The 22,311-nt window shown below is 45.7% G+C and overlaps 2 protein-coding genes across 4 annotated transcripts in view; both read right to left on the bottom strand.

Annotated features, from left to right (window-relative positions):
* Positions 1 to 2,099: 2,099 nt before the first annotated feature.
* On the bottom strand, positions 2,100 to 9,352 carry ODF4 (outer dense fiber of sperm tails 4). Its single transcript, XM_039847393.1, is given in 6 exon segments — positions 2,100 to 2,257; positions 3,775 to 3,931; positions 4,121 to 4,255; positions 7,409 to 7,428; positions 7,430 to 7,750; positions 9,258 to 9,352. Coding segments are annotated over 6 exon segments (741 nt in total). The 3' UTR covers positions 2,100 to 2,244.
* Positions 9,353 to 13,990: 4,638 nt separating this feature from the next.
* ARHGEF15 (Rho guanine nucleotide exchange factor 15) overlaps positions 13,991 to 22,311 on the bottom strand; it is a 10,699-nt gene continuing 2,378 nt past the window's right edge. For all 3 annotated transcript variants that reach the window (XM_039847300.1, XM_039847299.1, XM_039847301.1), the window contains 15 exons: positions 21,926 to 22,311; positions 21,308 to 21,640; positions 21,009 to 21,063; positions 20,092 to 20,150; positions 19,783 to 19,994; positions 19,523 to 19,683; positions 19,210 to 19,362; positions 18,952 to 19,081; positions 17,581 to 17,655; positions 17,385 to 17,477; positions 17,134 to 17,294; positions 16,885 to 17,037; positions 16,647 to 16,729; positions 16,437 to 16,541; positions 13,991 to 15,663 (listed from right to left, as the gene is read on the bottom strand). The exon at positions 21,926 to 22,311 is cut by the window's right edge and continues 288 nt beyond it. In XM_039847300.1, the coding sequence (XP_039703234.1) occupies positions 15,512 to 15,663; positions 16,437 to 16,541; positions 16,647 to 16,729; positions 16,885 to 17,037; positions 17,134 to 17,294; positions 17,385 to 17,477; positions 17,581 to 17,655; positions 18,952 to 19,081; positions 19,210 to 19,362; positions 19,523 to 19,683; positions 19,783 to 19,994; positions 20,092 to 20,150; positions 21,009 to 21,063; positions 21,308 to 21,640; positions 21,926 to 22,311 (2,311 nt within the window). In that variant the 3' untranslated portion in view covers positions 13,991 to 15,511. The remainder of the gene's footprint in view (positions 15,664 to 16,436; positions 16,542 to 16,646; positions 16,730 to 16,884; positions 17,038 to 17,133; positions 17,295 to 17,384; positions 17,478 to 17,580; positions 17,656 to 18,951; positions 19,082 to 19,209; positions 19,363 to 19,522; positions 19,684 to 19,782; positions 19,995 to 20,091; positions 20,151 to 21,008; positions 21,064 to 21,307; positions 21,641 to 21,925) is intronic.

The following is a 22,311-nucleotide window of genomic DNA, read 5'->3' as shown; positions in this document are numbered from 1 at the left end:
AATGCTCTAGAGTTGGATAGTGGTGATGGTTGCACAACACAGTGAACACATTAAAATCATTGAATTGTGTACTTCAAAATGGTAAATGTTATGGAATGTTAATTATGTTTAAAAGGAAAAGGAACCAGGAAGACTCATTCCTGGACAAAAAAAGACTGTCCTAATAAGGAAATTTCAACATTTTCCCAGCTGGATTTCAGAATTGCTATGGACCAGCGATTCCTGCATGCCTCTCATTTCTCCTCTTCTAAAACAATAATGTCTATAATGGTTATCTTTTAACTGTACTACCATTGTATTGATATGTGGGGGATGTTAATTTATCTTTTTAGGTCACAGGTAGTCAAATTGAGAGGATCTGTACTTAAGGAATTATATACAAAGAATCTCATCTACACCCAAACCTAATTTAGATAGTATACTAGTTTGCTCAGGCCGCCATATAAAATACCACAGACTGGATGGTTTAAACAACATAAATTTATTTTTTCACAGTTTTGGGGGCTAGAAGTACAAAATCAAGGTGTAGAGAGGTTTGGTTTCTTCTGAGGCCTTGCTACTTGGTTTGCAGATGGCCACCTTCTCATTGTGTCTTCACATTGTCTTTCCTCTGTGCACGCACAGCCCTGGTGTCTCTTTGTATTCCTAATCTCCTCTTCTTATAAGGATATCAGTCAGATTGGATTAGAGTCCACCCTAATAGCCTCATTTTAACTTAATCACTGTTTTAAAGACTCTATCTCCAAATACCCCAAATATTCTGGGGTACTAAGGGTTAGGATTTCAATATATGAATTTGGGTGGTGGGGACACAATTAAGCCCGTAAAAGATGGCTAATGTATTGTATATTTTTGAAACTACATTTTCCTGATGTTTTAACATCCCCCCAAACAAGCTGTGAACACCCTACCAGCTGACCAGATACACCTGTGTAATAAAGCTAGTTCCTGTCACATGTTCCCTTTCTTGCCCTCTCCTGACTGTGACCTCGTGACATTCAAATGCACCAATGAAATCACCTCATGTCTTTTGCTTGTGTACTCCACGCTGACCCAATAAAGTCAATTTTTCATGGGTCCTCACTCTCTTGGCTCCCTAATGCTTGGTTGAACCCACTCCCTTGGTACTCCTCCCAAGTGGCCTCCTCCATGGCATGCCATGGCTCCCTCTTCTAGGACCTGTGACTATAATAAACTCTCAATTTTCATATTCCTCTCTGTGTGTAATTTCCACATCCTGGTTGGAATAATTCTTAAAGACCCCATGAGGGGTCTTTACAACACAACAAGATTCTGAACCTTCAGCTTACTGATGCTGTAGTGGGATGAGACTTTTGGGGGGCCTTGGGAGAGATAAGTGTATTTTTCATGTGAGAAAAATGTAAATAATTTGTGACCAGAAGCAGACAGTGGTAATTTTAAAACAGATCCACAAATTTATGATATTCTTCCCCTCAGCAGATGAAGTTTAAGGTCCCCCCACCCCTTGAGTAGGGAGTGAACTTACTGACTTGCTTCCAACAAATAAAATATCATGGACAGTGTATTTCTTTCAAGACGAGATCATGAAAGGCACTGGAGCTCCCTCCTTATCACTTTCTCTTAGATCGCTCACTCTAGGAGAAGTTAGCTATGAACACTCAAGCAGGCTATGAAGAGGCCCTTGTGGCAAGGAACCGAGGCTTCCTACCAACAGCCATATGAGTGAATCATATTGGAAGTAGATCCCCCAGATTCAGTCAAGCCTTCAGATGACTGCAACCCCAGCTGACATCTTGACTATAACCTTATGAGAGACCCTTAACAAGAACCATTTATCTAGGCAGCTCCCAGATTCTTGACCCCAGAAACAATGTGAGATAATAAATATTTATTATTTTAAGATACTAAGTTTGGGGTAATTTTTATCCAGCAATAGGTAATATACTAGGTTTTTATCAAAAGAGGAAAATTATGTATAGACTGAAAGAATGGCCCCCTTTATTCATTTATGTTCCCTGCCTACCCTCTGTAGGCATTTGAGTTTATGACTTCTACAAAATCACAAAGTCACTTTCTCCAATTAAGACAGAAGTCTCTAAGACAGAGGTTATGACATCCCTTTGTTTTGTATCTCTTCCTCCAAGATGATTAATTCAACAAGTCTTCCAGTCTACGGCCATGCCATCCTCAACGTGCCCAATTTCGTCTGATCTCGGAAGCTAAGCAGGGTCGTGCCTGGTTAGTACTTGGATAGGAGACCATCTAGGAACAGGTGCTGTAGGCATTTAAAAAATAATAAATAAATAAACAAACAAGTCTTCCAATAAAACCTTACAAGCTACCTCAGGAGAGGAATATAACGGGGATAATGAGTAGGGATTTGTGGAATGTCATTCTGCCTAATTTTCTTTCTTCCTTTCTTTCCTTTTTTTTGTTCTGCCTAATTTTCAAGCCCATGTATTGGGTTCATTGCTCAAAATATTTGCTTGGAATGAGGTTGGAAATTCCACATCTCCTAGTCAGCTATGGTAAGAATAATAGTCTTAAAAAACTCCAATAGAAATCAGTCATATATATATAGTAGCTTGATACAATGAAATTGCCAACATTTAACTGCTAAAACAGCAGTATCATATGGTTCAACCTAATAATACATATATTTTTACCATATCCAATCCACTCACAATTTGTCCCTCCACTTCTCTAGCTGGCTGGTATCATGGCTCCATCTGGAGAGATATTACATGACAAATATCAGTCATTAAGTGCTCTCCTGGGAGGCTACCTTTTCTGTGCAAGATGTTGGAATCCCAAAAGTCATTGCTAGCACTGTCCAAGCTAGCTGCTGCATGTCTTTGTGAAACTGAGTTTATATCCAAATGTGCAACTTTTCTTTTGACTTTAGGGCCCAACCTCAATGTTTCCTTCCTTATCATGTTTTATTCCTGCCGTTACAGGGTAGAAAATATGCGAGGCTTGGGTGGAGAGCTATAGCAGCCAGAGAGTGGGCTTGGTGGGTGGTGGTGGAGGTAGTGAAGTTGATGCAGTTAGTGGTGGTGGAAGTGGAGGAGATGGAGGTAGAGTTGGAGTTTGCACTGGCGGTATTCAAGCACAGGGCTCTATGAATTATCAGTCATCTGAGCTAGACACAGAGCGTGGGCCTGCTGCCCAGGGCACATCATAGAACCATACCCCCTATAGTTTTCTCATTGTTTAATCTGCCTCTTACCTTGGGGTCATTTTGCTCTTGAATTCTTCACTGTGAATAATAATGCCAACAAATTCATAAGGGATATCTCTCTCCTGATCACTTCCCCCTACCTACTAACTAACAAATGTTGAGCTGGGGTAACAAAGTTTAAAGAGGTTTAGCTCTCAAAGAGGGATTTACCTGTGTACAAGTATGCTGTAGGAGAGGTTGGACAGGTTTGGTAATGAAGACAACTAGGACAGGTTAAACAGGAGGGTGCCAAAACACTCCTAGGCAGAAAGAACTGAGAGACAAACTTGTTCTTTCTCCCTTCCTCTCTTTAAGATTGTCTTGTCTCAACAATTGCCAGACATGATAAACAAGAGGCACACAATTTATTCCACATCGCCCAAGTTGTAGGTAAAACAGAGACAAGAGGAGGAGGGGAAAGCTTGTCTAAAATCCTTCCTTTCTAATTATTTGCAGGGAAGAGGGCCAGTATCCTCAAGGTTTGTGGGAAGAATGAGGAAAGCAATTCAGATGAATGGACAAAACTTGATGCCAGGAGTTCAAAAAAAGGTTACTGAGATGCTTTTTCTTACTCAAGATCCAGGACTTCTTCTTCGTTGACAGAGGTGTTTGAGACGATCTGATCATTTGGAGAGTCTGACCTGGAACTGCTGATGCAGGGCACGGTGCTGGAGGGATGGCTCACAATCAGACTCCAGAAATGTTTATGGTTGAAGTAGCAGAGGAACTCTGGAAAAGAATAAGGGGATAGGAGAGGAAAGTCAGAGAGTGGGAAGAAAGTGGCAAGCAGGGTGAAATCAAAGGGAAAATAAGTCCCTAAGAACCTATCCCTGTGGACTGCCAGCCCCCTCTCTCTACATTTTCTCTGCCCTAACCCATCCATGTCCCCTCTTTCCCAGGGCCCTCCAGGCCACTTACTACAGGTGACATATAGGACAAACACCACCCAAACAATGAAATAGCTCCAGCCAATAGGGATTGATAAATTTTTCTTCAACTTGAAGATCCAGATGTTAATAGGAAACAACAAAAGGGTGAAAAAAATGAAGATAGCTAGGAGACAGGAAGCAGTGAGGTCATTCTCACACAAGAATCCTGTAGGGACTCTTCTCGTCTGCTGAGCTACAGCCACAAACTACAGCTCCCATCACCGCGCACAGAGTACACAGCCCCAAAGGTTCATGGGAATCAACTGCTCACCTCCACCTCTCCAGTGACCAGGAAATGATGAAAATCAATTCTTGGTCAACAACTACCAGTCTGTTCTACTACCACCCACAAAACCTCTACCCTATTCCCAAAACCTCTACCCCATTGCCCAGAGAGATGTGGGTTAGGGGAAACTAAGCACCTTTTCCAGAGCTAATGAGCACCTTCCTAGAAGCTCATGACAATTCCAATCCAGCCATAGAAGAGCAATCTCTGACAACCAGGCAAGTATGGCAGATGGGAAAGATGGGAAAGATGAAGCCCAGTCCCAGGGTGAGGCAGAAGGTTATCTTGGCCATCCAAAAAACTGGATCATTTGTCCACAGCTTAAAACTTTCTGGGGAAAAGGAGAAAACAGGATGAACCAAGGATTCATAAAAGATAAAATATAATCAAATGAGCGAATACAAGAAAATGTTCAGGCCCATTAATAATCAAAGAAATGTACGTTTGAGATAACAATAAAATATTGCTTTCACTTATTATACAGGCAGAGATTTTTGATATGGAGTTCATTTGATAAGCCTGACCGTATGAAACAAATACCTCAAAAATAGGCAGAGGACTTGAACTGCAATTCTCGGAGAAATCGGAATGTTCAATAAACACATGAAGCTCAACACATAGAATTGCAAACTAAATGTGATTTTTTTAATCTATTAAAGATCAAAACAAAAGTGATGATAACTAGTGTAGGAAAGGATTTAGAAAAAAAAGAGGCATTCTCACACACTGCTAATGGGCAGCATATCTGGCAAGTGATATGGCACAAAATATAAAAAAAAAAAAATCTAAATTGTTAAGGCCCTTTGACCCAGCAATGCTTCTTTTCAGAATTTGTGTTGAAGAAATAATCCAAGGTCTGCACCAAAATCTATATACAAGAGTCTTATTTGCAGATATTTCTATGTCCAACAAGAGATTTATTATATAAATTACAGTGTACCCATAAACTGGATTATTATGTGTTCATTAAAAATGATGATACGCTAGATGATTGTCTCCAAATAAAGTATCTCTAGAAAAAAAGGAGGGACTGAGAAGGGAGCCTAAAAGCCAGAGGTGGAAGGCTCATTTCACTATGTAATATTCTGTATTTTTTTAATTTTCACTCTGTTCATATATTACCTGATCGAATAAATTTTAAACATAGGTGATGTTATAGAATAATTATTAATGATATGAGTAAATGCTCACAACCAAAGAGTTTGCAGCACAGAGCATGTAGAATAATTATAATTTTTAAAAATTAATATTTATATTTATTAAAATAAAAGTAAATAAATATATTTGTATTTATTTTATGTGTGTATACACAATAGATTGGAAATAAATCTATTGTAATGTCAATTGTGAATATATCTGTATGGGGAAATTTTAGGTGATTTTTGTTTTCTTTTTTAAACTTTCTGCATTTCCCACAATAACTGTGCAATTTGTTTAAATCAAAAAAATTATATATTTACATTTAAATACATATATTTAAAGTTAACAGTCATTTCTGGCAAAGGTACAAAGAAACAAGACTTCTCATACATTATTAGTGGAAGTACAGATTGTTATCATACTTTTTGAAAGCAACATGGAAAATGTTATAAAGAGCCTCAAAATATTTACACTCTTTGATCCAGTAAACCCACTTTGGGAAATAAACCAAAGAATTAATTTTAAGCACACACAAAAAACTTTATGATTAACAAATTTTGTTGCTCTTTTTTCCTCAAATATGAAATTGGAAATACATTTGCCAAGAATAGGAAAATAAAATAGTCATGTAATAGGTGAAAAATCTATTAAGTTGAATACTATAGTCACTTATAATATAGAAAAGTTTATTATATCTCAAAGATAAATTTTAAAATAATATAAATTAAATAATAAAAATAATATAAAAGATATATAATTATTCATAAAAAATTAGTACAACTCTGTAACAGTCATTCAAAATTTTTTCAAAGCCTGGAAAAAATTGAGTATTCAACACACTGCTACTAGTTGCTGTCTTTGAGTAAGCATCATAGAGAAACTTAGGTGCTAATGTGAGTTGTGGAACTAGACACATGTTTATAATTCTAAACATGCTGTTATGAGGTTTATCCATATGAATTTCTCTTTTGTAAATGAAAAGCCATTTCATGTAGTTCAATCTAATAGCTTTATGACCTGAGCAAGGTACTTAATCTGAGTCTCAATTTTCTCATTTGTAAAATAAGGATAATTACCTCTATTAGGATTGATTGAGGATTAAATTGAGCAAATAGAATATATATGCAATAAATGATAGCTTTTGTTTCCCCAAATGTAAGAAAGGTGTATTATTTTCCCAACAGAAGAAAATAATAGCTGTATAACCTTTTAAATTTTTTTTAAGGTTAGTAAGAATGAAGAAATGGAAATGGGAGGTCAAAAGCTTTGTTTTTCCACGAGATCTGAAATGGAGGGCTCAAACCTCAAAAGTGAGAGGACAGCACAATGGGAGATTAACAAGAATGGGAAATGAAGTGGCTGCAAGAAGCCAAGAAGAAAAGGACAAGGAAATCAGACATGGATACCCAGAGCTGGCCCAGAAAAGCAAAGTGAAGTCAAAGGGAAGAAAAGTGGCTGGGGCCAGGGCCTGAGGGACTCCTCTCAAAGCTGTGTGTTTGCAAGCCCAGAGGAAGTAATGCCCCTCTCTGGGGCTCTTCTCCCAGGATAATGGTGAATTATGTGATTAATGAGTGATGAGTGATTCACATGCATTGCAAGTCCACGCCCCTCACAACATTTTTATAGTACAAACTTAGCTATGAGCCTTATCAAAAGCAGTGACACTTTCCATTCGATCTGGGATTTGGCCAGGCTAAAATGATCTTTGGCGGACTCAGTGCCACTGGAGCCATCTCGTAGGCCAAAATAGTGGGGATGACAAGAAGGAGGGGGCAAGAATATCAGGGTGCAAATGGAGAGGCCAAGGTAAGCTGGAGGCCTGGAGTGGGATGTAGGGATGAAGGGTCTCACTTTTTCTATTCTCTGAGTTAACAGCTCTTGGATTTGCAGATTTCCAGGAGCCTTATGGATATCATATAGGCCAATATGTAGATTCTGTTGCTAACATATGTGGGCCAGCGCTGGAAGACGCTGTTCTTAAAGAGGTACAGCCATTTCTTAGAGAAGACCATGACCACCAGCAGAAGGAAGGCAACCAGGCTGAGCTCTGAGGCCAGCACCTGCACCTTCCAGTAGGAGCTGTGCGTGATTCTCCATTGCAGGGACAACAGAAAGTCCCAGTAGTACACCCTGGGGAACAACCTTTTTCTGTTGGGGGTAGAGATGGAGTTCCACAACCTCGCCTCAGGCTCACTGCCAACCCCTCATCCTTCCCAACCCTCCCCTTTCTTTCCAGGCTTCTAATGCTCATCACTTTCTCCTGATCCAGAGAACTCACTCCTAATATTTCCTGTTTCCATCTTAACCAACTGTTCCTTCCCTTGCTAGGCTCAGTTGTCCCTCATCTTCTAAATATTTTCATCAGGCAGAGCAGTTGCCATCACAGGGCTGGGTACTTGGGAAAGAACAACTCATTCAGCAGGACAGGGCCCCTAACTGCCATGGAATATTCCTGAGAGGCAGCAAATGGAAGAAGGGGCCCACAACTCCCTTCTCAAAACCCTGCTCCTCAGGCCCTAATTCAGAATTGTGGCTCTGTTGCTTCCCTTCACCTGAGAGCAATGGTCTCGGAGGGTCTCCTCTTCTCTTTCTATTTCCTCTGCCCTAACCCTGAGCCTAAATGCTCACTAGAGGAGGGAGAAGCAGCTTGTTTCCAGAAAAACATTGGGAAATATCTTCCACATGCGTAATCAACCTTCTCACTACTTCCCCCAACCCCTTTGCCTCTCTCCCACTACTACTCACTTCTGGTTAACAGCTGTCATTCCCTTCCCTCTTCTGTCTTTCTTTTATCCTTCCTTTTTTCTCAGCACCAAAAGTGGGGAGGACATAGAATAAAGACAGGGTATATAGGAGTCACACAGTCTGAGGAGATTTTTCTAACCTCTCTTTTTAAGTTATGTTAAAAGAAATCTATGTCACCTGTGGCAGCCCAATTATAGTGGCTTGCAGACCTGTTAGACACTGGAATTCTCATGAAGAGAAAGCCTTTCAAACTTGGGGTATGAGTTTGAATCCCACCAGAGTTGGTTTACTTTGTGGAGACTGTGATACAAGTGATTGAAAACCCCAGGCTTTAGGGTCCAACAAGCAGAGGTGTGAATAATGGGCCTTCCTCTTAATAGCCTTGTGAACCTGGATAAGCCATATAGTCTCTTTATGCCTTGGTTTACAGGGACACTAATACTTGTCTCAGACTTGGTTTAAGTGTTGAATGAGATAATGAACAAAAAGCATTCATTGGTTCATGGTAAATTCCCAGAAAGTGGTACTTATTATTATTAAATTACAATTTAATTGTTTTGCACTCTTTCACTAGCAAACAGAGAAGGAGCAAAAGCACAGAGGTTTGTGGCAGATATCTTTGCATATTAATGGCTGCGAGTGATGGAACAGAACCTAAATTAATTTAAGCAAAAGGGGAGTTAATCATGAATCCTGAGGTCATGCGCACAGCTGGACCTCAAGAATGATTGGAATCAAGAATTCGGACACTGGAGATTCAAAATCATGATGCTGTCATGGTTGGCATAGTGGAGTGAAGGCCTACTTCCAAGTTACAGACTTTTTGCTCTGTCTTCACATGGAGCTAGGGAAGCTCTGTGGGCTCTCTGTTATAAGGGCACCAATCCCATTCATGAGGGCTCCACCATCACAATATCATCAGTTTTCTAACATATGGATTTGAGGGAACACAGACATTCGGACCTTAGCATTCTGACTCTGGTCTTGCTTCTCCTTGAACATCTTGCTCTTCTTCTGCAGACTACCCTCTTCTTCATCTCTGGTCCACATAGTGAGACACCCAGAATATTCACCATTGGCCATCAGAGCAGAAACCTCTCAGTCTCAAGTCAAACACTCTTTGGCCCTTCCAGAGACAAATATCATCCCTGGAACAATCCGCCATAGTCAGGGGCACCTTGGTCTGGAAGCTGACCCATGAACTAATGAGAGAAAGAGAGTTGGTGGATAAATTCTCTAGCTTCCTCGGCCATAGGCTAGGATAACTCTGATGAATGTTCTGCACCAGGAGGGAGTAGCACTGGAAGATGGGGTGCTGAGGCTCCTGGGAATGTCATTCATGCAGAGCTAGTGATCATCAGGATTTTATTTCCTTCCTTAGATCTGTTTTAGTTTTTCCTGGAGTTTCTAAGTGTTTCTAATCATAACAAGCAGTTCTAACAGCAAAACAAAACACTATAGAAGAATCTTGGAAATATAATGTTTCACGAAAAACATAACACCCAAAAGACTACACCATAAATATGAAACCATTCTTATAGAGCACAACTTAACAAAACATTTATTTACACATACATGTTTTTTTTAAAGTAGTGGAATGATAAACACAAAATATAATATAGTGTCTATTTCTCAGAGGAAGCAGGGGAATAGGACAGGGAGGATTACATTGGCACATACATATTATTGGCAATAGGTTATTGGTTCCTGATCTGAGTGAAAGGTACACAGGTATTCATGATATTAGAAGCATTTATAACTAACATATTTCATATAATCCTGTGAATATATCAAATATTGTTTTTCAAAGGTAATTAAAAATAGTTCAAGAAAGGAAATGTAATCTTAGTGATTACTAGCTCTGTAATGAAAGATATTTCTAAATCACAATACATAAGCTAAACACTGTTAACTGAGTTTCAACTTTTAGAATCAACAGATGGACAAAGCACGGAAGACTCAACTACAGCTACAAAAGTAAACATAGTTGTTATCAGTCTTGAGATTGTCCAAGTAAAAGCCTAGAAGAGGTAAACTGGAAGATGAAAAGAGGAGACGAGAGCTGAAAGGAAGGATGGGGGACCTGACAAAGGGTCTCCACATAAGATTGTGCAGTATGTGCACTGCACAAGAGTGCTGAGGGGGTGAGTGAGAACTGAACTCCAGTCTGCGTTTTGCTTGACAAATTAAGCCCCTCTAAGAGACCTTCATTGGCCTAGAGGAAGAGGCACTTTATTTTATATTTCGTAAAGGTGCTTCTCTGCCCCCCAAGTCAATTACCACTACATCTATTCAGAGGGGCTATCTTTTAACCCCAAAGTTAAAAGCACAAAAGTGCCTTATGGGCTAGCAGCAGTTCTAAGCAACTATCTTGTAAGGCTGTGTATCAGTGAGAATTCTTTGGTTGCAAGCTCAAACCTAGACTAAGTTAGGCAGACAAGAATCTATTGGGGCAATACTGAGTAAACACGGACTCAAAGAGGAGGCTGAACATCCAGGCCTAGAACTAAGCAGAAATCAAGGGAATGTGGGAAGGTGGATGTTCTGACTGATAGTCCACCAGAACCAAATGGACTTAGGGAGAAATAGTTTCTCAAAAGAAAGAAAGCCAAGCATTCAAAAAGCAATGATAACTTGCTCACACAGGTACATAGTGCAGTCAGAATGGAGTGCAAGCCTAAGAGTTTTCTGAAAAGGAAACTGCCCACTGTTCCATTGGTAAGGACAAGTGCCTGGACATCCCTCATAGGATGATAGCCTCTCAATGACTGGACAAAGCCAACCCGTGGAACATGGACTTGGGTTTACACAGGCTTATTGGTCATTCCTTGATTGTCCATGTGAACTAACTGTGCTGCCTGTATGGCATTCAGAAACAGTCCCATGTCAGGCCAGCTCACCCCAGAACACACGCCAGTGTGGATCTCCGTTGCAGTGAACTCCCAGTAACAACTGAAGTCTATTGAAATGCACCATCAAGCTTTGAATGAAGCTCTTCCTGAAGACAATGTGGAGTTCAGTATCAAAAATGTGTCTGTTAAAGATGTTCGTCGTGGCAATGTGGCTGGTGACAACAAAAATGACCCACCAATGGAAGCAGCCAGCTACATGGTTCAAATGATTATCCTAAACCATTGAGGCTGAATTAGTGCCAGATATGCACCTGTGCTGGATTGTCACATAGCTTACATTGCTTGCAACTATGTTGAACTGAAGGAGAAAATTCATCATCATTCTGGGAAAAAGCTGGAAGATGGCCCAAAGTTTTTGAAATCTGGTATGCTGCCATTGTTAAATGGTTCCTGGCAAGCCCATGTGTGTTGAAAGCTTCTCTGATTAACCTCCTCTGGGACATTTTGCTGTTTGTGACATGAGACAGTTGCTGTGGCTGTCATCAAAGCAGTAGACAAGAAGGCAACTGGAGCTGGTCACCAAGTCTGCCCAGAAAGCTTAGAAGGCTAAAAAATATTATCCCCAATACCTGCCACCCAGGTCTCAAGCAGAACAGTCTTAGAACTGTTGGTCTCAATTGGTCATTTAAGTGTAAAAGTAAAAGACTGATTAATGATTAAAATGCATCGTAAAACCTTCAGAAGGTAAGGAGAGTGCTTTGTGAACCATTTTGGGGTTAGCGTGTGTGGCAGTTTTTGTTTTTAAAATCAGCACTTTTTAATAGAAACAACTTTACCAAAAATCTGTCACAGAACTTTGAGACTCATTAAAACAAAGTTTAATGAGAAAAAAATAAGAAGAAAATAAACCACTCAATTTGTAAAAGGCCAAAAGATTTGAACAGACACTTCACCAAAGAAAACATTCAAGTGGCCAATAGGCATTAGGGAAACACAAATTAAAACTACACTTAGATACCACTACACACCTATTAGAATGGCAAAGAAAATAAAATTACTTTTCTGGGTTTTTATGTTGTTCCTTGTGTTTGTCAGCTTTTTAAAATAAGTGATTTGTTAATTTTATCATTCTAAATAAAAACTCACTTTTGTACCCAATTTTTAATTCATATTTTGTATCTTTTCTTTAAAAGGACCGCATAAAACCTGAATTCAACCCCAGCCGCCTCCCACACAAGGCAGCTTGAGATTTCCAAAGGTGTGCAGAGTGGGCAAAGGCTTCCAAAGTGAAGAGGAGGGTGATTCCAAGGCCTGGGGGCAGGAAGGTAAACAGATTAGTGGAAAAGAGAAAATAGAAAATTGGGGCAAGGAGTAATGAGATGGGACTCCAGAAGTCAGTGGGTAGAATGTGGAGCAGTTTGAGCTTAAACACGAAGGCAAGACTGAACTATCAGAGACAGGCATGCGTGCAGAGAACAATGGAAAACGCCAACTCCGCTTGCGATGCTTGGGCGCTGAGCTCGGAGATGACAAGTTGGGTCCGAGGTCAACCAACCAGCTAAACGACAGCCCTGGGCCTCAGGAAGGTCGGCGGGTGAGTGGGATAGTAGGAGTAGAAAGGAGAAGGGGCGCCCAGCACTCGCCCTCAGGGCGGGCGAGTGGACGCGCAGTTGACTGTAGTCGCAGAGCCTGCGACTCAACGTCTTAAGGATTCCTCCGCGGGGCCGCGGGCCTCTCCAGCCCTGGCTCGCGTGGGAGGCGAGCGCTGAGAACCAGCTGAAGCGGCTGGGCCAGAAAGCGTGCCAAGGCCGGGATTTGGAAGCCCGCCTCGCCTAGCAGATCTGGGTCCACCTAGGACAGTGCGAGGGGCGCAGGGCGGAGAGAAGGGACAGAGCCCAGCCTGGAGGCGGGGCCAATCCCAGAGGGGCCAGGAGGGCCGGTCATGCCCCTGACGTTCAGGTGCGTCCAGGTTGGGTTAGAGTGAATTGTCCGCGAGTTGTACCCTTTTACTCCCGTCGCTCCCGCCCATTTGAAGAGGGCGTGCTGGGGAGCAAGGTCGGGGCAGCCTTCCGGTTTCACCAGTCTGGGGGAGGAACTGTCGGAGGAGACGTACTCCTGCATGGGATGGTGTGCCTGCCTGGTAAACTGGCCATATCAGAGAACAGTAACCAGAAGATATCCCGGTAGCTGAAGAGAGAGGCGAGCCGTGCGAAAGAGGGAGGAAAGAGAAAGAAGCTTTCAGGAATAGACAGAGCCTGACGGAAGGGCTCTGGAAAGGACCACAGAAAGTGGGCTAGAGGATCTGTGGGGCTAGAAGGAGAGGAAACAGAGTTAATGAGCAGGCTGCAGGGAAAGGCGAGGGAGGAGGAACTCCTCTCATCCATTTGTTACTTGTGGTCATGATTGCAACCCCCCTCAGATCACCGGCAGTAATGGCCACAATGATATTGTCCCAGAGACCATAGAAGGACCAGCGCAAAGAGGGGTCAGTGCCCTGACCTATCTGTATTTATCATTGACTCACCAGAGCAGGGCTGTGGGTGGAGAGAGCATATACTGACTCAGAGAGAGAGAGAGACTCCCAATGGGGCCCAGCTTCCCCAGGCAACTCCCCTAGACATCTGGAAATCCACCACCCCCACTGCCTTAGATCCCTCTGTAACTATGAGTGGGCCACATGCTAGGGCCTTGTGCCTAGTCTCCAAGCCCAGTTCCCAGAAGAACTGACCTCCACTCTCAAAGAATTCCTTTCCAACCAGTCCCATGCCCCTGCCCCCATAAAGCCACATTTAGAAACTACTGTTCCTTTAAGCACACAATGCCCCAAAGAGGCTCATTACAGCTCCACCAACATTTATTGAGGGTTTTTCATACGCCAGGCACTGTACTAGGTAAATCTCCAAAGTCATGAATATTCCATACGCCAGTGCCTTTCTCCCTCTGAGTCTCCCAGAGTTCTTTCATTTCTGTGGTCAGCATGGCAGCTTCTGTCCTGGGCAAGTTGTTATGCATGAGCTGAAAGGAAGACCTTATGCCAGGCCTGAGCTCCACTCGCCAGCCACTATCTGCTCCACTCTGTCTCCATCCTTCATCTCCTTCTGGCATCGTATGGGGCAGTTCCTCATCCGGAAGCAGATATTCTGGATGAGGATGGGCAGTAACACCGCTCTCTGCTCTCTGCCCACTGCTTGGTCCAGTGTTTCTGTGAGAGCACCAGGATGAAGGCAAAACCCCAGGAGGCTCACCAGTCAGCCCATGATCCACAGTTCCATTTCTTCACCCAAACTTAGGGGTCCAGAGCCAGTCTGAAGCCCAAGGCTGAGGCTGGTTGACTGATCATAGTTCAGTTGGGCAATTTGCAGGCAAAGATTATGGACGCCAAGCTCTGGGACAAGGAGAAGGGCCTGTGGGCTTCAGGGTGCCTCAGACCCCAGCTACTGGCCATCTTCAGTCCCTCAGGCTCCTCTGCCAGGATGCTTGGCTACTCCGTAATATCACTCTCTGACTGTCATGGAACCCTGGCCTCCAAGAGACTCAGAACCCAGGGCTCTCATACTCATCTCTGGCATCTGGCTGCCAAGCCACGCCCAGCACATTCTCCTCTGGCACTCAGACCTAGTGTCTTTCTCAGAGAGAATAATAGTTCTCCCTGGGTGAACTATTATGGGTGGCGAGGGAAGAAATGGACTACTCAATCATCTGGGAGGGGAACAAGATAACACACCATGTCCACAGATACATACACACATATATGCACATGAACACACACGCGCTCACAGATCCTCTGAGAAACATATTCTAGATTCTTCTGGAAGAGAAGTGGCTTGAGAGGACACAGGAGGCATCCAGGAATGGAATCTAATACTTTCTAGACTCAAAGGGCAGGACTGGTCTTTGCCGTGGAACCAAGTAGGGTCACTATTTATCTCTTGGGTCCAGATCACCATCTTCTTTGGCTGGATGGGTCCCTGCCAATTGCTGTTGGCTATTTTAATCCTAGGACTTTATCTCCAACGCGGCTGTTTTTAACTGCATCGACCTAGCTTCATCTTCCTAGGCTATGAGCATGGCAGGCATACTCATTGGCCAAGGGCTCAGCCAGTTCCGCACCCATTAGCCGCTCTGCACTAAGCTTCTGTCTCCATTGACAACACACTCAAGCCATCCTCATTCTCTCTCATTGCTTGGGCTCAGACAGTCATGTTTGCATTGGCTGCCTTGTCCTGAAGCTTGGTCCCTATTGGATGCCACTAGAGGTAGTGCTTCCACTGACAGCTAACCCAGTGAATGGATGAGCTTTGTCCTCTCCATGCCACACCGCCAGCTGTCTTAACTTGTACCCCCTCCCCAGCCTGCATTAGGGTTGGGGGGCACTGGGGTTGCTTGAAGAGGGCCCAACTGCCTCAACGAGCCTCTGGTGCTGGCGAAGGTGCTTCCTCCTTTCGTGTTCCCCTGTGACTTCACACACCAGCTGGGCAGGGAAGGCTCCAGGAAGTCCCTTTAGCCAGCCTGTAGAAAGAGAGAGAGGGGCCTCAGTGGGGTCAGGGCAGGGGACAGGTCAGAAGAGAAAGGAAGCACCCTGAGGTCTACTGTCTTAGTGTCATGGTGAATGTAGGAATTAGTAGAGAAGCCTGGAATCACTGATAGAAAGGCCATTGGAGGTGGAGGTGACAGCAGAATCAAAGAGGGTTGGGGTTACTCCTCTATCAAGCCCTGCAATGGCTGCTCATCTCTCTGAGCCCGAGAACCAGGGTCCTTACAGGGACCTACAAGGGCTCGCATGATCTAGTCCCCATTCTCTTTATGACCTCATCTGCTTCTCTCCTGTCTCCTCACTCCCTCTAGCCACAGTTGCCCCCTTACTATTTCTCAAACACACCAGCCACAGGGCCTTTGCACTGACTCTTCCCTCTAACTAGAACACTCTTCCCCCAGATGCCACATGCCTAAATTCCTCACCCCAGTTGTCATTGCTCACATGATGCCTCCTCATCAAGGTGCCCTCAACCTTCCTTTTTAAACCTGTAGCCCACCCAACCCAAGGACTCCTGACCAGCTTGACTCTGCTCCACTTTTGTTTTTCCACAGCACTTATCACCTCCAGACACACTATATATGATTTACTTATTTATCTTGTTTATTCTTTATTGTTTTTCCTCTGCTAGAATGTCTGCTTCAGCAGCACAGGAATCTGAGTGTTTGGTTCACAGTGCCTAGAACAGAGAGCGGCACCTCACAGGTGCTTAATATTTATTGATTGAATAAATAAAAGAATCTCTCACCTTCAGGGCTCTTGTGCAGGTGCTTTGGGTGAGCCCTGGACTCCAGACTCCGTCCCTCGGTCTTGGCTGGTGCAGAAGACTCTGAACACAGATCCTGGGAACAGTCTGCTTAAAGGTGGGAGCAGTGGAATCAAGACTTTTTTTAGCTTCTCGCCCATATTTCCCTTAAGATTCACTTTTCCTTGTCTCCTCCCATTAGGCGTTACTCACCACAATCCTCATAGATGGTATCTGGGGAGCAGGGAAGGGGGCCTGGGGTGGGGAAGGCTCCCAGCCAGCGCTGCATGTCTGATCTGGTAAGGACATAGGGAGGGTCACAGTTGGCCCAGGAGATCCTACTAGGAGTTAAGCAGGGGCCACGTAGGAGAAATATTGGAGAAGAGGGTAGTGGGCTCTGAGAGGTCAGGTGGAAGTCCCAAGGGTGTTTTCTGAAGGAGACACAACTCACAGGGACGAAGCTTGAAGTAGCCGGTGGGTAGGGCGGCCCTGGTGGTTGCTGAGAAGGGAAAGGCGGAACGTAGGGGGTCCAGATGGGTCTGGAACCTGTTGGGCCTGAACCAAGGAGCGATGGGCATAGTCCAGAACCTGTAGCCGCTGCCCACTGCCCAGGGAAGAGGGAGTTCAGAGGGAGAGCAGAAGTCCAGCTAGACTCCTCCTCTCCACCCTTGCCTGGGTTCCCAGCCTCCCTGGGACACACCTCTTAGGCTGAGTGATGAGTAGCAGGTCGCTAAAGAGCAACAAGCAGAGGGGTGTGAAGCGGGGGCGCGAGGTGAAGAGCACGCCTCCCCTCCGGCACACTAACTCCGTCAGCTCTCCCTGCAATTCCAGGCGCCTTGACCAGGAAACCAGAGGCAGGGCCTGTGAGGAAGCAGGGAGGAGATTCTGGCCTCTTCATAGCAGCACCACCAGTGGGGAAAGGAAAGGTGGGGAGCCTGGGCAGAAACTCACCTTGACTTTGTGGAAGCGCAGCCTCTGGGTGAGCCGGATCAGCTCCTCAGTCTGCTTCATGCGCCCCACCTCGGCACTGCAACGCTCAATGATCTGGGTAAGGGGAGCTGAGTCACCCACCCCTACTGCCTTCCTCCCCTTCCCTCTCTCCCTACCGCTTCTTCACCTCCTCTGGCCTCAGCATCCCCATGCCCACCTTGCTGACAGCACCCAGGGCCTTCTGGGCATTCTCCTGGCGGCTGGACCCCTCCTCTGTCTGGTGCAGGATATTCTGAGGACAAGGAGGAAGGATATTATGCAGCCCTGGGATTCAGAGGGGCTACAGCTCAGAAAACCCTTGCCTGGCTTGAAAAAGTGCTCACTGTGGAGTTCACAGGGCTGAAGGACCAGCTTCAACAAGGCTGAGAGACCTCTCCACTCACCATCTGCAGAACGCTGAGCAAGTCATGTTACTTCCCTGAGCCTCAGTTCCCCGTCTGTAAAATGGGAACAATACCCACCTAGCCTACCAATAGCAATGTTGTGAGGATTCAGCAAGGTAATATATGTAAAATACTTAGCACAGTCCTTGGCACATAGTAAATACAGAAAAGAAGGTTGCTATTATTTTAATAATTATTAATAGCACAGTGGTTAAGAGTGCCTGGACTTAAAATTTATCTCCATCAATTATTACTTGTATGACCTGCATCAAGTTATTTAACTTCTCTGTGCCTCAGTTTCCTCATCTATAAAGTAGAGTCGATAATAGTGTCTACTCTCATACAGTCATTGGTAAGTTTAAACAGGTATATAGCATGTAGCGCCATGCCAAGAACAGAGCATTCAATAGCTGTTTAACTATTAAAGTTATGATTATAGTTATCTTGCCTACCCTGGGGATATATAAAGCTGAATAAGACATAAAGACACTGACCATCTGGTTGGAAACTCTTCACCTTGAGATCCCCACACCGGGTGACCTGGTTTAGGGAGAAGTTTCTACTCTGCAATAGAAGAGTGTTTCTTAACCTTTTCTTTTTTCCTTCAGTATCACCCTGCTATGGAACTTTTTTAGAAATTTTAATACCACAGCTATACTATATATCTATTTATGTATTATGGCCCTTTGAAGTATCATGACCATTGGAATATTTAAGATTTTTTCCACCCCTTGAAAAACAAATTTTTGCCTCCTTGAGGGTGATATGACTGACCCCCATTGGGGAGGCATGCAGAGAAAGATCCAGCTGAGGAGACCTCAAAGACCACCCACAACATTCTCCCTAAGACCCCGAGAGAGAAGGGAATTTGCCCAAGGTCACTCAGCCAGTGGCAGAGCCAAGTCGAGAACTTATGTCTGTAGCCAGAGGCTCTTTTCCTGAACCCAGATTGCTCCTTGAGACATCTGGGTAGCTCCAGGCAAGGTTTGGTGGGTCCTAGATGAAGAGGCTCGCATTAGGAGGTCTGATTTAAGGGAGTCGTGTATTCATGGTGGGGTAAGAGGTGGTGATGGCCAGGCAGAAGGCCCCAGGAGAGTTCTCCAGCTGGGTTGGTGAGGCAGAAATGGCCCAGGCCAGAATAGTACCTGCAGCAGCATGCGGAGTCGCGTGATGCGCTGAAAGGGCAGCAGCAGAAAGGACGGCAGCGGGAGCCTCTCGCACTTGGGGAGGCTCTGCAGCCGGCGCAGCTCCGCGGAAAAGCGCATATTCGTGTCCCTGCAAAAGCAGACCTAGGCGGCTGGCATCTGCCTCAAGGCCCTGATCCCCCAGCCTCCCTTGGACCGAACCCCAACTCTGCCCCCCAGCTTCCTCCCACATGTGTGACCTGCCTCTGGGACACTCACATAAGGCGGCTGTAGGTCTCCTCCTGATACTGCTGGTTCCGCACATAATCCACATACACTGAGAAAGGACCCACGGCATGGGCATGCACCACGTCACACAGGTCACTGATGTGGGGGGAAGAGCGTACACGGGACAATAATGTCCCTAGAAACCTGAAGGAGTGGAGGAACACGCAATGAAGGACAGAAAACCAGGTCTCCTGGCTTCTTGAGGGATGAGCTGGGCACTAACTGGGCCTATGGAAGTGAGGCCCTGGAATAGGCACTCAGTAGCCCAAGACATGGTTTGCAGAGAGGACAGGACACCACTGACCGCTCGCTGACTTCTTGAACTCTCTGAACATTGGAGAAGAGGGTGTGGTGATCCCGGGGGGTGAGCGTGTCCCTGAGAGCCTGGCTCAGCACAAAGGTGTCAGTCAGCAGCCGCAGGGAGCGCAGGTAGGAGGCCTCAGATGTCACCACCTCAAACAGACTCTGAGGAAGAAGGGCAGGGCTGTAGTGGAAAGCCCAGTTCCCAGCCAGTTCAAGGCCCAGGTCCCACTCCTCCCCTACACCAGATCCCAGGTGCGCCACCTCCTGCATGCGCTTTTCCTGGGGACTGAGGGTGTCCAGGAGGCCGCTGGCTCGCACAGCTGGAAGCTCCTGCCACAGAGTGTTGCGAGGTCCAGGGGGCCGGGCGAAGGTGGTAGTTTCTCCATGATTTGTTGGAGAGGGACCTCCATCATCACTGACTCCCCACAGCTCCTCTGACAGCACAGCTGCTCGGTAGGTCTGGTATAGGGGCTCTGGAGAACAAATTAGCACATCAGGGGAGTCCAGTGCCCCAGAATACTTCCTCTGCTTGATGGTCACAGCAGGGCCCTGAGGCCCAGAGGCCCTCACCATCCTGCAAGGGCAGCTCCCAGTTCTGCTCTTTTAGCTCCTCCAGTCCGTCTTCATCCCTGTGAAGAGAAAAAGGGATGGAGTCCCCCAGAGCCACTACGGTCGCACACCTCCAGGAGGTGCTATTCACATGACAGTGTAAAGGAGTACACAAGATAGTGTAAGATTGTATGCAGGGACACTGGAGGCTCCCCAGACCAAACCCCAGATTTTTTTTATGTGCCTGTTGTATGGGAGGCCCTGAACTAAGTGGACTCTCTCCATTCCTGTTATCTCAAATACTGTGTACCAGAGACTTCTAAGTCTGTATCTCCAGCCCCCTCGCATAGCAACCATTGTCTGGAATGTCCTATTTGTGCCTCAGTAAAACTCAATATGATCAAACCCAAACTCTTGTACCTCCCCACCACCTGCGGTTCTGTCTTTCCTGCTTTGGTCCTTGGCACCACCACACACCCATTCGCCCAAGCTAAAAACCCAGAAGAATGAACAGCAGTAAATATTTGTTAAACAAGTGAATGGGCTCAGATTAACTCTGGTGATGGTGGTGAATCTAAGATCATTAACAAGCCCAGATGACGCAGAAGAGATGTTCGTGGTTGCCAAATGGACTTGCAGACAATAATTACAATAGAGGCTTAAGGCGGGAGGACTAAAATGGAGCTCTTACTAGGGACCAGCTTTTGACCAATGTCCTACATAACAATTCTATGAAGTAGTTGGTATGCTAACCCCCATTTCACAGATGAGGACGTGAGACCCAGAAAGGTTAAGTGACTTATATAAGGTCACATAGCTGATACAGGACAGAGCTAGAGCCCAGCCCTTCTTCGCTCCACCATTGTAGAGGTGGGGTTCAGCGGGACCTAAAGGTGAGTCTGCCCTCACATGGGAGTAAGGGTAGGGGGGTTTGGTACCTGCCCTCCATGGCTGTTGGAGGAGCATTCTGAGGAGCTTCATCCAGACTGTTTCCTGGAGAGAGAACTCAGAGTGAGAGAACAAACCTCCAGGATCCCCATCTGGGGACTCTAGACTCTGGCCCCAGCAGAGACTGATACTATAAAAACTATAATTCCCATCAGCCTCAAAGCGGCAGCTGGTGGAGGAACAAAAAAGCTCAGGGCCTGTTGGGGGTTACAGTTTGTTGGTTTTCAAAATGCTTCACCTCCACCCCTTCCCTTCCCAGCCAAGGGATCCACTCCCCCAGGCCCTGTACCTATTTGGATTCCATCTTCAGGGGGCAGATCAAGATCTCGTTGTGGGGGATCCGCAGAGATGGTGGCATCTTGCTTGACCCGAGTTGGTTTCGGAGGTTTGAGAGGTGGCAGAAGTTTTCGCTCAGCAGTGGAGCGGTAAGAAGTGAGGACCACTGGGGGGTGACTGATGCTAGGAGGGTTGGAGCGGGAGCGAGAGGTCCGCAGTGGGGAGGCTCGGCAGGGGGCCCTGGGACCATCCTCATAGCCCCCCACAGGGATCCATCGAAGCTCCAGGCCAGGCCGGGCTACATGGCAGACACAGGGGCAGCAGGGAGGGCAGGCCAGGGAAGCATCTGTGGGAAACAGGTGTCCTAAGGAAAAGACCCTTGGGCCTGGCCCCACCCTGCCCAGACCTTCCTCCTCTTAACCTCCCCAGCAGTGAGAACATGGTCCAGCCCCAGGAATCTATCTCTTCAGCCCTGACTCTCTTCAAACCCCCAGAAATATGGAAATCAGACTTTCCAAACATGAAATACATTTTTGAAAAGGTACCCAGGCTTAAAGTACCCAGGCTTAAAGCATTGAAAACATAGAGGATGAGCTGAATCGAGCCCACCCTAACCTCATGACATGCTTACCCGGACCACCATTCTCCTGGGATTCCCTTCCAGTGAGGATGCCCTGGGGAGTCTCTCTCTGGGTCTCTCTCTCCCCGTTCACATCCACTCCCCCTTGGGGAGCTGGCTCCATGGTATCTGCAGCCTGGACCTTGCTTTCAGCCCCCCACTCAAACCTACCAGCCAATCTCCTCACAGTGCCTGAAGCCGAGGCAGAGCCATCCTGGGCCAGGACGCTAGGGGCTGTGTGAGGCAGGGGCAGAGGTGTGCGGGGTGACCCAGAGGGTTTGGGTGGAGGGACTGGAGACCTGGGAGCAGGTTCTGGGGAGATGGAGCGCCGGGACAATGGACTGGGTGTGCTGGAAGGCGAGTCTGGGGAATTCTGGGAGTCGAGGCTGGCTTTAGAA

The sequence above is a fragment of the Pteropus medius genome, unplaced genomic scaffold (genome assembly GCF_902729225.1).
Source record: "Pteropus medius unplaced genomic scaffold, Ma_sr-lr_union100, whole genome shotgun sequence".
Taxonomy (NCBI): Eukaryota; Metazoa; Chordata; class Mammalia; order Chiroptera; family Pteropodidae; genus Pteropus; species Pteropus medius.
The sequence above is the reverse complement of the archived record's forward strand: the minus strand, read 5'-3'. Positions and strand labels throughout refer to the sequence as shown.